Source organism: Rhea pennata, chromosome 14, assembly GCF_028389875.1.
Source record: "Rhea pennata isolate bPtePen1 chromosome 14, bPtePen1.pri, whole genome shotgun sequence".
NCBI lineage: Eukaryota > Metazoa > Chordata > Aves > Rheiformes > Rheidae > Rhea > Rhea pennata.
Genome location: NC_084676.1, coordinates 11,807,756 through 11,822,300, shown reverse-complemented (window position 1 = coordinate 11,822,300; position 14,545 = coordinate 11,807,756). Strand labels below are relative to the sequence as shown.

General features: G+C 42.8%; 1 protein-coding gene across 10 annotated transcripts in view; it reads right to left on the bottom strand.

Moving 5' to 3' along the window:
* SGCD (sarcoglycan delta) overlaps positions 1-14,545 on the bottom strand; it is a 359,895-nt gene that overhangs the window by 135,353 nt on the left and 209,997 nt on the right. For all 10 annotated transcript variants that reach the window (XM_062587001.1, XM_062587000.1, XM_062587006.1 and 7 more), the window contains one exon: positions 9,973-10,158. In XM_062587001.1, coding sequence (XP_062442985.1) covers positions 9,973-10,158 — 186 coding nt within the window. The remainder of the gene's footprint in view (positions 1-9,972; positions 10,159-14,545) is intronic.

Here is a 14,545-nt window from a genome sequence, read left to right as displayed (position 1 = left end):
CCTGAAGCAAAATGTAAGCCAAACTTAAGGAGTATGATGTATTCAAGCGGTGTAGTCACGCTCATCTGCCTACCAGAAATCTGGGAGAACTAGCACATGAAATGGTAGCATCCTGTAAACAAGCATTTTCAATGCCTCTATCAAATCAGGTATGGTAGCACACAGGTAGAGAAGAGACAACACAGCATCTGCTGGAGGGAACGGGAAAGGAGCAGTTCACACAACCGTAGGCCTGTAATTTTGTTCTTAAAGCTCTGTAAGCCTTAAGAACAGATTCTGAAGATTACCTAAGTAAAAGATGTAAATAAATACAAATGTAAATAGAATATGCCACTTCTTACTCCCCTACTCCATCGGTATAGTCAAATAAAACCTGATCATTACTTCATCAGCAGCAGTTAGCCAACAAGCTGGTGTTTCACCCAAAGAGCCTGGTTTTCTGCTGCTCACCACTTTGCATGTTGCACAGTAATTTACACTGTTGAATGAAAGCTGCCTTCATCCTCTTTCCCTGGATTATGCAACAACATGAGCTGCTAAACAGCAGGGAATCATGACCAAATGCCAAAAAATATTTTAAGAAGCAGCTTTCTGAAAATTTCACAGCTTTGCGCCTCCAGGACAAGTTGAAAGAAGCATGCAGGCTCCTCCAAGCAGCATCTCAGCCTTGAGGCAACCACACAGAAGAGGTGCTTCAAAAGACTTATAGTTTGCTTATAGCAACAGCTGCTAAGTTTTCAGAGCTGAGAAAGTCACTGCTTTCTGACATGCAAGGAGTTCAGGAGGGATGTCAGCAAGCTTGGGGGGAACAACAGAAGCAGCAGCAGAAAACTTACTATATGGTTCAGCTTGGCACATCACTTCTGTGTAGATCCCCAAATTAAATCATTTCACCTAATGTACTGTGAGAAAATTTGGGGAAGGGGATCAGACTGTAAACTATTCAGAGAAATGATTGATTATGGGCATTTTAGCAGCGCACTTGTTTTTGTTCTTTTGAACATTTATAATAATACCTCTTACATGTTCTCTTAGAGACAAACCTCTACTTCAGAACTGCTAGTCAGAAGATCTTTTGTTGGCACTGAGAAGAATGCTAACGTGAAATACCTTACTTCTTGAGATCAAAGAGAGGCTGAGAACAATACCCTCCAGTGGGCAGTAGCAGAAGGCAGGACCTGGAATCCAGAGCTCATGACTCACCTCCCCTGCACAGCCCACTCTTTGACTCCGCAGCCCACTCCCACCGTCCCACGGAGCAACTCCTCCCTGTCTGATCGTGCACCCCATCGCCCTTCCCCAGAACACCAGCAGACCTAGATGTGCTTGTCAGCTGTTCTCTAACGAGCATGGCACAGAGGGCAGCACTGACTGGAGCTGTGCTTCCACCCTGCAGCAGGTAAGGCCAGGCCACGACGGGGTGCCGCCAACACGCGGTGTGTTTGCACGCCTGCGCTGCCTAACAATGTCCTGGCAGGAGCATGCACCATCCCAGAAGCGAGACCCTTGCCACATCTGCTGGAAGCTGCCTAGAATGGCAACGTTCTCCATGTGGACACCGCTCACCAGGGGCTATGCGTAGCTCAGCAGAGCCTGCTTGCTGCTGCAGGACTGTTCATGGGAAATAATTAATTCTGATCACTACTGAAATGCCTGGAAAGGAAGTGCTAAGCCAGAGATCAAACACTTAGCCTCACATTACAAACTGCCAAATCACTTCCGCGCTGTTTTATTCCCTCTGTTCTTGGAGGGGCCAAACAAAGCTATAATGTATTTTTAAGACAGTAAAGTATTTTCTTGCTGCGGAGACGCGCAGGGGCTGGCTATCCAGGTTTGACAGCAAGGCCCGCGCAGCAGGTCTGGCAGATGATGTTAGGGCCATATGCATACACAGAACCACATATAAGGAGAGGAGTGTTGCTGAGTGGATTTTTCATTTGTTTGTTTGTTTTTTTACAGCTTCTTTCAAATCAGGAGTACCAAGAGCAGTAGAACTAGTGACATTGCGCTTCCAGGCTCTCTGGGTTCCTCGGCTAAATTCTCTGATGTCTGGTAAGAAAATAACACCAACAAAAGCTTTTCCTAGCAGGGGGACATTTATAACATCTCTCACTCCTGGCAGCTGGTAAGTACAGAGTTCATGCAGCAGCTTCTTCCACAGTAGGGGTACTAACAAGATTGCTTTCTTCAGCCTCTGAAACCCACAGAAACTAAACGTGTTTGAGAAACGCCTAGCTGTCAGACACATACGTCTGTTCAGCTAGCTTGAACCTGGCCTGTGGCTTAAAAAATGATTGAGAGTTGGAAACCTGTATATTGCGAAAGAAGTGTAAATCTCATTTCTTTAGGAACCTCAGCCCAAAATATTTGAGGAGAAAGGATCATCTGCCTTTGTAACATCCTTTACAATACAGACCATCTTGCACAATAGTCAAAGAATAAAAGCGTGTAACAAAGAATTACTTAGCTGACTGTAGGGTAGCTTATCTAAGCTGGTTTAGAGGTACTGGTGGAAGGCATACTATTCCGCTATTTATTTTGTTTTCATTACATTCCTGTAAGCATATCTAATGCCATGGCAGGTTTCTGAAAGACTCAATTGTTCTTAGGTCTTGGGGTCCAGCACAGAGTGAAAGGTGAAAATATGGAGTTCTTCCATCAGTTTTAGGTAACAAGGAAGATGAAGGCCTGAAGTGCTTATGTTGGCCAAGATGATGTGCTACTCAGGTAATAAAATTGAGATATTATCAGAGATTGAGCTTTCAAAGGCGTAGCGCTGGAAGAAGCCAATGCATCATAACTCACTAATTCATCAGGACAAAATGTCTGACGACAATGAAGTGGTGACAACAACCTTGTAGCAACAGCATGCAATATTCCATTAACACTATTTTATTCTAAGCTCCAAAGGAAAAAAGGCAAATGAGCATTATATGTCTCTTTAGAAAGGTAAGTACTCCTGACTGTTTTTGATAGAGAGTGCAACATGAAACTCTCTAGAAATGAAGTTCAGATCTCTAAAAAGAGTAAAAGAAAAACATAATATTTTTCCCTTTCATCAACCAGGAAGTAAATGAGAATTTAGTATAAAAAGCTGCAAATAAAAACCCTTACAGTGAGGGTGATGTCTATGCCAAAATTCCTACTGAATTACAGGGATAAAGATTCCACTCTTAGAAACCACTTAACAGCAGAGTCACTCATAGGATCACTGGTGTTGCCAGACCCCTACAAGATCAACAACTTTATATCTGGAGATGCAGTCCACGCGAATGAGGGAACATGGCAAATACACAGAGCTCTTGAGTCATGCAGGCAGTCTCAAAATAATGACTTGTTTTATAAAAAGAGCAACGTGACTTAAAATGGAAAAGTGTACAATTTTGTATGCCCATCTGTGCGGAGTGGGAGGGAAGAAAGGGAGACAGAGAGAGGGAAAGACTTTGCTCTTTCCTCAGTGAGGATATAGCATTATTAAATTTAACTCTAAACAACTGCAGCTGATTTAACTGATTACAGCTGCACCACAAAGCAGAAGCTGAAGAGCAGACCAGACTTCTTTCCTATGTTGGCATTACCACTCCAGAGAAATCTTGAAAAGGGAAAATAAACCGCATAGTCATTTTATTCTGCAATCTTTAATAAAAAAAATTAGAACAAACTCTATTCCTTTTAATCATAAAAAAGAGAAATATGCCTATTAGGGAGATGAGCTTTCCTAATGCTAATCCATCTTTAGTGCTGTGTTATTAGCCTACTGTTTTCCTGTAATTAAAATGTGGCAGGTAGTTTACACACAAGAGGGAGTAATTGCATTGGAAATAACTGTTCATAACCAAATTTTAAAAGCTCACTTTTCTTATCAACTTTTAATAAAGAAACCAAGATAATAATGATATTTAGCATTTGTGCCATCTACAACAGCATTTTGTCTCTCTAAATTGCTAACATCTCATTCAACGATGCTAAAATAAACCCTTTCAGCTACTAAAGCAACTGGCAGCAAAAAAAGAGAAATCCTAACAATCACAGCCATTTGTTCCTGTTCCATTTGAATCATAAAAGATGGCTGAAGTTCATCTAAAGGACTCAAAGCTTCAAAAAACACTGCGTGGTTCTGGAAGGAGAAAGCAGAGTTTGTATGTGCTGTGGTTGATCCTACCAGACCGTGGGCTGATGAGGGCCAGGAAGGCAATGCCAGGGCAGCAGGATCCCCTTCCTTCTGCATCCTAATGGATGTGGGAGGAGATGGGTTCCTGACTTTCCCCTGCCTAGCCATTTCGATATCGCATTTCTTCAAAGGGGTGCACACGGATGCCTCAGCACATGCCCTCTGCTCAGAGGAAGATGTTAATTTTGGCTTGAAGGGCCTCCTGAACACCAAAGTTGCAGGGTATCTTCCTTACCAAGACTTTTCCGGAGTTTTAGCTTTGGATGTTTTATAAGACAGCTCTTCAGAAACACCAAGCCTTGCAAGCTCATTTAGGGCAGAAATTATTATTATTACTACTTATAGTCTGATAGTACCAGCCAACATATAGGACTGCAGGCTAGCATATATAAACAGCCTTTGTCACAGACAGTATAACCCCCCCAAAACAGCCACCCACAATAGAAACACCAGGGAAGTGTGAAGAAACTGCAAAGGAACCTCAGTGGTTTTATGAGCAGAAGAGTAAGTCGACATTTGCCATTTAAATGTGGGCAGTGGGCCACAATTCTCATCTCTCCTCGTTTGAGATCTTCCTACCACATAAGAGACTCCATAAAAGGGCACTAACGGATAATGCTCTATATGGCTAATGCTGCTGACAACACCAGGCACTGTATGCTAACCCTGGGGGAAGAGGTCAATGCACTGCCATTGCTGATTGTGAGTCTTCCGAGCCACGTGCTGCTTAAAATAAGCATATTCATTTCCTGTGTGTTCATGTAAGAACATCTCTTCTAGTTCTATTCAGAAACTAATATAACAGGAAGCTTTTCAAAAATGTTTTAGGTTTGCTACTAATAGCTGAAACAGAGATCCCCAGCACATCATAAACGAGTACTCTCCTGCATGAAAGCTGTGCATGCTCAATATACAGCCATGAGCAAGCCTACCGTTAGAGAGCTACTTCACTGGACGTTAATACAGGGGGGACCAAAAGGAAGAAGGTCATTAAAAGCACAAGTTCCAGCCCTGTAATCAAACATCCACATAAGAGCCCTGCAAGGGCTCCCTTGGCCTCAGCCAGGCTCTGCACAGCTCAAGATTTGTCACCCGCAGGGATGCAACTGCAGGATACAGCTCAAGTCATCTCAGGGCCTGCAAAGCAAGTGGGTGAGTCACACAGGCAGCCCACAGATACTGCTGCTTTCTCCTCACACCCAATACATACAGACCACATACTTTTACCAGGCTTGTCCAAGATCTGACTGAAGTGGAGTTCCTTTACATGCAGGTCATGGGAAAGCTTAGTGCTGGATGGTGGTTTCTACCTCAATTAGGTTAAGCCACCTTCAAGGTGCATTTGGGTTTCAACCCCTAATTTGTGGCTTAGGTCCAGACTCATTCTGTGGTTTGGCTTAAAAATCAAAGCAAGATTTAGAGGGAGCAGCCTTCGTAGTGCTTCCCATAGTCCAACAGCAGCACAACTCTAATGTAAATGAACTGGATAAGATGGACCTGATTATTTGAACCAACTATGGGACAGGCAGATAATTTCTTGAGGTCTCCTCCAGGCTTGTTTTTCATGTTGCCTGTGCTTCATAAAGCCATTTAAAACAAACTGAGGAGTAAATACTACAGAAGGGCTAAATGACTACACCAGACAATAGAGAGTAACCAACCGGCCCCACTGGAACATGACACTGCTGTTTGCTCTTTGCAAAAGGGAATAGCCCCACGTAAATTTTTTTAAGCCTTGAACGTTCACATTAAAGCCTAAAATAAATTAGTTATGCTTCGCTTATCAAAAGCCATAGATGGGAAGCTTATGCTTTAATTTTAAAGGCGACTGCGTCCCTACACATGAGTCAGCAGGGAGTGCCGAGGCAGGGGAAAGGGGTTCAGGGCTTGACCCAGGAGAGAGTGGATTGATTTGCTACAACATACCACAGACGCTGCATTTCTTAGAGAAGATTTTTTTCCCCTGAGATTGTCTTGCTTTCTCTCCTCCTCCCTTCTAGCACACCCCATTATCAGCATTTAAAACACCCTCGAGTTTTCCTGAGCAGGTGGCTCTGTTCATTAAAGTACAGTGAGCACTTATTAGACATAATGAGCCCTCATTAAACTCTGGTAAGTGCCAGGACTGTCCTGTTGAGTTGAGCCGATTTAGATTCTTGGAGGAGAGCTCAAGGGTGGGAAGATACTGGAAAAAAATTTATTTTCCACAACAACAGAACTAAAAACTTTCTCCTCCTTTTTTGAATGCCTGCAGCCTAAGAACAGGCTGTTCCTCTGCTCTGCAAGCACAGGGTGGGGAAAGTCAGACCCGTTAAGCAGTAGCTATCGGTTATTGACTACTTGATTCATTCTCCCATCCCGGAAGGCCTCTCAGCTCCTCTTATCAGGATGGGAACAAATTAAAGATTTTCCATATTTGCATCTCCTCATTTGAGAATTTTACTACATTTGTTATTTAAAGATAAAAGGCTGCCTCTAAAAATTCACTTATTGATGTGATTTTCTCAGCCTCAGGGAATGGTGCAGGATAGATTGCAGAGCAGAAATCTAAACGAGCTGACAAGACTGCAGGGAAGAGCCCAATATCATGAGATGTACTGAGGCAGGCCCAGAAGATACATGTGGAGTTACATGCTACACGCGGTAGGGTTTGACCGAGCAGAGTGCTACATGACCCTAACTCTACCTTAACCCATACTTGCACAATTTTGGGCACCAGCTGGGCTGTCTGTGCACGGTGATCACAGGTTCTGGTGGTTCCCTCATGTGCAGAGCTGATCTAGGGTCCCAAGCTTGTGATGCAGCCAGCACAGCTATGCCATTAGACACACTGTTCCCAACAGACCTCAGCAAAGTTGATGGAAAAAGAAGCCTCCTCAGCTGACCAGTCTCTGCAAGACCATGCTCCAGCTACCACTGACGGAGGAGCTGCTTTGTCTTTTTTGCCCGTTTGGTTGGGTCATTAGGTCTCAACACAGTTGAGCAAGTTGAGTCATAACTTTGAAGCTAAGAGTCTTAAATAACTCTGTTAGGCTCCCACTGAGTCTGGCTGAACCCTTCTCTTTTAGTGGGGTCTTACCAGTTCCAACCTGGAACAAACTGTTCCACTGTAAAAATTGGTTGTTTTCTAATAGAGCAGCTTAGAGAAACCAATAACTATCAGAAAACAGCCACCTGGAAGAGACAACAGCTACCAAAAGGTAACTCTAAGGCTTCCTCTGTGGTGCTCAGAGCTTACTCCAAACCCATGGCTGACTGTGCTTAGACAGATAAACTCATCAGTTCCTTGCCACCAAAAAACAAGTAATTTCAACTCACTTAATAAAAGATTTCCTCTGTCTCCTCTTTCACCAGCTATGACAAGAATGAGAAGCCTCTCCTTGAGCCAAGACACCGTTGAACACGATCTTCTGGGCTACTGCACACATCTCACTATTGTTCCATACTCACTGTAGACAAGCAGATCACACAGCAGAGGAAGAAGGTCCATGCCTGCCTTCAGACAGCCTTTAATTTTATAAGAATCGATTTCTTTTGTGTTATAGTCCAGGACCTGACACATGCAATGTGACTCCTCAATATCACTCATCCCTAAATCAAGAGAAAATGGGAGGTGAAAAATGGCTTATCCTGGGCCAGAAACACTTCCACCACTGAAAGAAGGTAGCAACTCAGGAGTGAGTGCAAAATTAAAAATTATAAGCCCTGAACAATTATGACTGTCTCTTTAAACCTAGGTTTGTACTTTACAAATTAACACACAGTTCAGATCCAGATAATGATGCATTCCAGGGCAAGAATCACATTCTACACGCCCAGTTCTTACATTTTCTTCCCCCTGGCTGCATCAGAGAGAGGATACATCCTAACCTGTATGGCTATTCATACAACCATGAAGCAGTTCCCATTGCAGGATTCAGTATTAACAGTTGATGTTTTTATCATGACAAGCTGTTCATCACCCACTAACGCTAAAACACATGAATTAACTAAAATCATACACAAATATACTCTAGCCTGAGCTAACCCCCAATGAGTCACTAAGGGTAAGTGACTACTTAAGGAAACTGAATCAGACAATAGCTAGAAGATCAGCTCAGTCCCCAGAAAGCTAGCATCTATCCCAGTAGTGAGGAGAGAGCTGCTGCAAGCAGGAGGTTTCTGCAAGTATCCCTAGGAGATAACACTTTTGCAAATGGCTGCAAAATGCAATGGATCAGGAGCAGGCTGTGAGGGAAAAGAAGCAGAGAAGTTCAGCTGGCTTCTCAAGCAGGCATGTAGATACTGACCTCCACCAAATAGGAGAAGGCACGGGATTGTACTGAATTTACACTATTCTGAAGAAATAGTTTAATTCCTGAAAAGAGAAAATTCGACATGCCATTATTTGGTGCTTGGAATGATGACTACTGGTATGGGCAGAATAAGACCAGGTCTTCCAGCATCTCAGAAGCACCAAGTTTTCAGCTGCATTATCTAAGCAACACAATACAGGCACAAGATACATATCAAAATGGGATTAGCTTCACAAGAGTAAATAACTGGTCTAGTTAAGAATTAATTGCTCCAGTTTGGGTCATTCTTTAGTTACCTATTTACAGGAGTTTTTGTGGATTATTGCTTTATAACTGCTTGCTCCCAAAGCACACATGCACTGCAATTTTCTGCACACCTCAACTGCATAGTAGTTTGAGAAAATGAACACTACATGTTCACTTGACATAATATTTTGTCTGTTGGATACATTAAGTCATAGATTTTTTACTTGACCTTTCCTGATCTATTAATGACGTAACGTTGAACACAGCTGTTCAAGACTTCACAGGGATGAAGCAGAGAAAGAAATGAGGGGGGGATGTCAAACATGCTACTCACACTCGAGCCCAGTGGGAAGTCCTTGGGATTGGTCTAGGGGAATTTAATCTTAGAATACACTCTCCCAAAGTAAATCCAGGATTAAAGCCTCAAACTTAGTGTCTCCCGAAGATCCAAATGCTCCTAAAATAGCTTCACCTGACTAAGAGGGCAAGGATTTATTTGAAGAATAAATCTCTTCATATCTCAGAAAGAGTTTAGCTAGAACTCTATAGACGCACAGAGCTCTCTGGGCCTAGAAGGCACCATCTATCCCAGTGCAATCATCTTCCCATCACCACTTGCCAACATTTCCCAGTGGGCATCACTGGTTCAAGCTCTGCAAGTTCATCTCAGTCAGCAAGTGAGTTCTGCTTGCAGGGCTACTGCATGCAAGCTGCGCCACACTGAAGACAATTATACGCTCCACCTAAAGACCATACCCAGAAAGTCACCTTGGTAATTTTATTTTTCTTCATAAAGTTTCTGGAACCATGACATTATGTAACAATATCAACAATATCAACTTACCTAAAGAAAAAGGTAAATCAAATTTCTTGATTTCCCAGTCATGAAGAAAAGTAGAAATCAGTAGGAAAAAGGATCAGTCCCACCCCACTCCAGTTAAAAATACCTAATCCATCAATTTTAAAACACTTCATAATTTAAATTTAGGGGGGGTTATATACACATATGTATCAGCTGGTATTGGAGGAACATGACTTGGGATGCTGGAATTCCTTGGCTTGGTAACACTGCAGAGATCCCTGGCAGCTTTTCTCCAGCAGAAAGAGAAGATCATTAGGTAAATTTGTCCCTTCCTAATAACTGCTATCCATGGTAACAAAAGCACTCTGTTATTGAAGCTGTATCTGAATTTATGCTCAGAGGAATCCCCATCACCCTCCCTCATCTTCCCCACACTTTTTTGGGTAACTCTTACTTACAATTGTGAAGTTCATGACCTTCAGAATCCAGATGGTCATAGCAAGGTTCACCAGGATTAAAATCATTAGGAGCAGCACAAAGAAATAGAGGCATCTCTTCCTCCAGCCATAAATTCCCACTTTGTATACCTGGGGTCCTTCTGAAGTCTGCATGGTGCTCCTTTGTGCGTACTGTTCCTGAGGCATCTGAAAAATCACATAAAAATAACCATGTGCATTAAGCAGCAAGACAAATCCTATGATAAGAACTGCTAAGGGCTTATGCCAATTCTTCTTAGAGTTTTGTTTTGATTTTAACTTCAGAGTTGACCAGCTGGGCAGTGTCTCGGCTCTGTATTATTTTTCTTGCTGTTCACTGTATGCAATAACATACCATAAGCAAATTGTGCAAATATATCTATATCTATATATATATTTATAAATATGCGTAAGCAAACTGTCTAAATGCATCCGATGGAGATTGTTCCCCAGTGACTCCCTTCTCCGCTCCAGGTTTTTGCAAGGCAGGCACTCCAGGGCCTCCAAGAATCCTAAGGGGAAATTTTTGCATGCATTTGGTAAAAGAAGTTGAGTTCAGCAGTTTGTTTTGAAGATGCAATATTACTTCTCTGAGGCTTTAATTCAAAAAAAAAATCATCTCAAATAAAATCATTCCTTCCAGCCAAAGAAAAAAAGGGAAACGTTTTTTTTTTTTCTTTCTCCCCAATCTTTCTTAGCCAAGGAAACCTGAAGCATAAAGTTCTCCAGTTGTCACATGCCTAACAAATTCTCCCCCAAATATTTACGCTGATTTAGCAAGGACGCTGATACTCAGGCCAAGCAGGTACAGCACGCTGCAACACTGCACGGGGAACACTGAAGATAAATGCAAGGAACGAGAGAAGGCAGGAAATCCAGCTCGGAGAAAAGCCGAAGCACTTACACAGTGCGACAGCCTCCCCACGGGGAATTTGCCTGTTCGATCCCCACTTTGCTTGGGTGCACAGGTCCTGCAGCCAGCGCCCAGGGGACGATGTACCGAGGCAGGCACGGAGGCCCCGGGGGTGCTTGCTGCTGGCAAAGGTTGTATGGGAACGACTGTGCGCACGCGGGCTTGTGTTCGTGGAGGTATTCTGCGCACGGTGAATTTGCAGTCTTGCCCTCTGCGCTTGGAAAGCTACTAGCTGATCGAACATCTGCAGGCCAAAAACTTCCTGATCTGTTTTGCAACAATCTCACAGGATTTCCCCAGGAATCTGTGCCTTATGTTTTCAGGCACACACAAGATATTAAAATATGTCTAACGACAAGTAGTTTGCTGAATGTGTTGCATTTAAGGCTCAAGAGAGATGAGAAGCCACTGAAAGCATCCTTGCACTACTGATTCGACGCCACTGACTTCTTCCTCCAAGCATCTGGCCTCAGCTTTTGTATTCAATGAGTTACAAAACTCACATAACAGAGTGAATGGTCCTGTTATGTCCTGTAAGGCAAGCTACTCTCCATGGCAGTGTGATCTGTAAGGGCAGGAATAAAACAATGACAAAAATAAGGCACCCATTGATAGCAGCTTTTGTTTGTTTGTTTACCATTAGTTTTATGTTTTTGCTTACTTTTAGAGGAATTTGTTAACAGCTTCGTATTATGGGCTCTACTAAAATACAGTATGTAGCAGGCGGTGGTGCAGAGCCTGCTGGGGGTCAATGCAAGGCAAGTTTCTCTGGCATAATTTTCATGTCAGTAGCATTGTGCTAGGGATGAGGTTAGAGCTCCATCTTCGCTGCTCCAACATTAACGCCTTCCAGCATAGCACAAGATGCAGGTAAGGCTCATTTGCGGGAAGGACTGTCTGATGAATCAGTTTTTTACCTTTTCACTGCTCCAAATTTTGATGAAACCTGTGTTTTCTAATACTGATAAGCATTCTGTCATTCACAATGCACAGGATCAGCCACCTCTCTCCTCCTCTACCTTGCTTTGAGGCAGAAACGCAGTCCCTGGGGCTAAACACGGAAATTCAGGCACTGCTGGGATGTGACAGAAGACCCCAGGCACCAACATGGTCCGTTCACAGCCAGCATCAGGCTGCACTCAACTTGGAAGAAGGGGCTTCACATGCTCGTAAAACTGAAACTAGAATAACACGAGCTTCAGGCAGCCCTTGCGTGCCTCCAAGCTCGCTGGGTTTTTTTTGTTTTGGGTTTTTTATTTTCAGTTTTCTCAGCTGGCCTGAAAAAAAGGATATTACATGCCCCCACAAACCATGTCTCATTTGCAACCTTAGCCTATCCCAGATAAAGATAAGGCTGTGAAGATCTGCAGTGCCAATTAGTTAAAAACAGTCACACCAAGCCAGTGAAAGCCAATACCTACACTGCAAGTAAGTTTGTTCTTAATATGGGTCTCCGCCAATACAGCTACCTTGCGTCAGAAGCACAGGAGAGAAGACAAGCGTGTCTGCACCCCAGAGCAGTTCCCAGCAGCGAGAGCGAGCTCACCACCCATCGCTCCTGCTTTTCAAACTAGGGTATCTCTACGCTGCAGAACCACCCAAAACCCAGGCAGATCCTTAGTTTATACAAGGATGAGCAAAGCAAGTTGCTTCTAACAGATTCAACCTGGTCTTCACTGGCATTTTCACTCACAGTCACTAAGTCAGCAACTGTGTAAACTGCAGAAGGTTTTGCAGCGCCGAGTGTGCTGGAGGAGGGGAGCCAGGTCACCAGCAAATAAACCTACTCAGAGAAAAACAGGCCTTTGCACGGCTACAATCACTCTGACGCTCTGCAAAGGGAAATCTTAAACAACAATAAGTTACAGGGTTTCCACTACCTGAGGGAAATTATAACAGCAACTACTGTACAGTCAAGTATTTTATTGCCTAATATTTTAACAGGGGATCCTGGAGAGCACATATTAAATGCAGTCTCTCCCTTGGAGAAGACAAATAATTTTATCTCTAAGCTTCTTGAATCATGAAGCAGGTTTGACCAATCAAGAAACAATATGAAACATTCAGTTCAAAATACCTCCTTATTGCAAAATTGCTTTTTCTCTTTCTCTCCCTCCCCCCCCCCCTTTTTTTTCCACTTGCAATTGCAAGGATGGAGAAAATGGCATATCCAACTGGGGCAAAATTTTGCAGACATCAAAAGATTTGTAGAGGAACAGAACATAACCACAGAAAGCAACCTGAATCCACACAGCAGCCTCATTTTAAGAATTTCTCTGGTTCAGATAAAATATTTAGCTCAAAGCTGTCACAACAGAGATAGAGTGACTAAAACACCACAATATGAATGGTGGTGAACATGACCAAGTAACACCGCATAAATTTATAACAAGAAAATAACGTGGGATTCATAGATGGAATGTTTTTTATATATATATATATATATAATATATATATATATATATATATACACACATACATACACACACACTCACATAGCTACATTTAAAGTTATATATGATTTCTAGCTAGTATTTTTCTGCTGCACTGTAAATGCCAAAAGAAAATGCTCATGTCTGTAGTTCTCTAGGAGGAGAAGAAAGAATGATGTACATGGGGTGCTGAGGTTTGCTAAACAAGCGAGTCAAATAACAAGGTCTGTAAGGCAACTTCATAAGAAACAAGCTATATCCGCTATCAATATGCTGCTCTGTGTGGGAGGGAAAAGTATGCTAGTCATAATTTACATTTTGGCAATTTCTCCTGACTCAAACATTAAAAAGAAATAAGCAGCAAATTAGGCAACAGGAAAGATTATTACTGTGAAAGAATGCCCAGTATTGTCACTTGCAAGGCACCCTCCTCTTCAGTTACTGCAGAAAAGAAAGGTAACCGAAGGACCACTACTTGCTATACTGGATTATTTTTTTTCCCCAGGAACAACCTTTTTTACATTAGGAACATCCACCTAATTTCACAACAGTGGTGAAAAAGTAATACTGGAAAAGAAACAGCAAAAACTGGAAAGAGATGCACTCCTTCAGTAAGTCAGGTTTGAAAGTACCGCCTTCCGCGAAATGGCTTAAAACCCCGCGTGCACGGTATTAACTACCATTAGCACACTTACCAGCCCATTTATAACAGAAAAATGCTTTGGCTGCATGACAAATCTTCTGAGTTGAGCCACAGATAACACTACTACCACTATGAAACCCAAGTAACTCTCCAACGAATTCCTGCTGCAGCAAAAAATGGGTAGTAAGTTTTTGTGCAACAGCTGTACACAAAGTCCTTATACCTAAACACTGCAAACAGCGCCTGATACAAAACCCAGCCCCGTCACAAAAGCCTTCCGTCCTTTCACTTCACCACACCTTAAATCTGGCCCGTGAAAAGAAAGATTTACTTGTTTTTTAAGGCCGCTGGAAGAGTCATGCGCCGACATCCTCCGATAACGCAGGCTCCTTGCAGAGTATTTCTGGCAACAAAGCTGCAGTACTTTCTTTTAGCAAAGCTGAAACCATCTCAGCTGAAAGGTGTCACAAATCAACATAGACTCTGAGTTTCCAAAAATCACCCCGTACTCCACTAGTCACGGCAGACATTTATCACATCCCCTCTCGCGTTCACCACCTCGTCCTG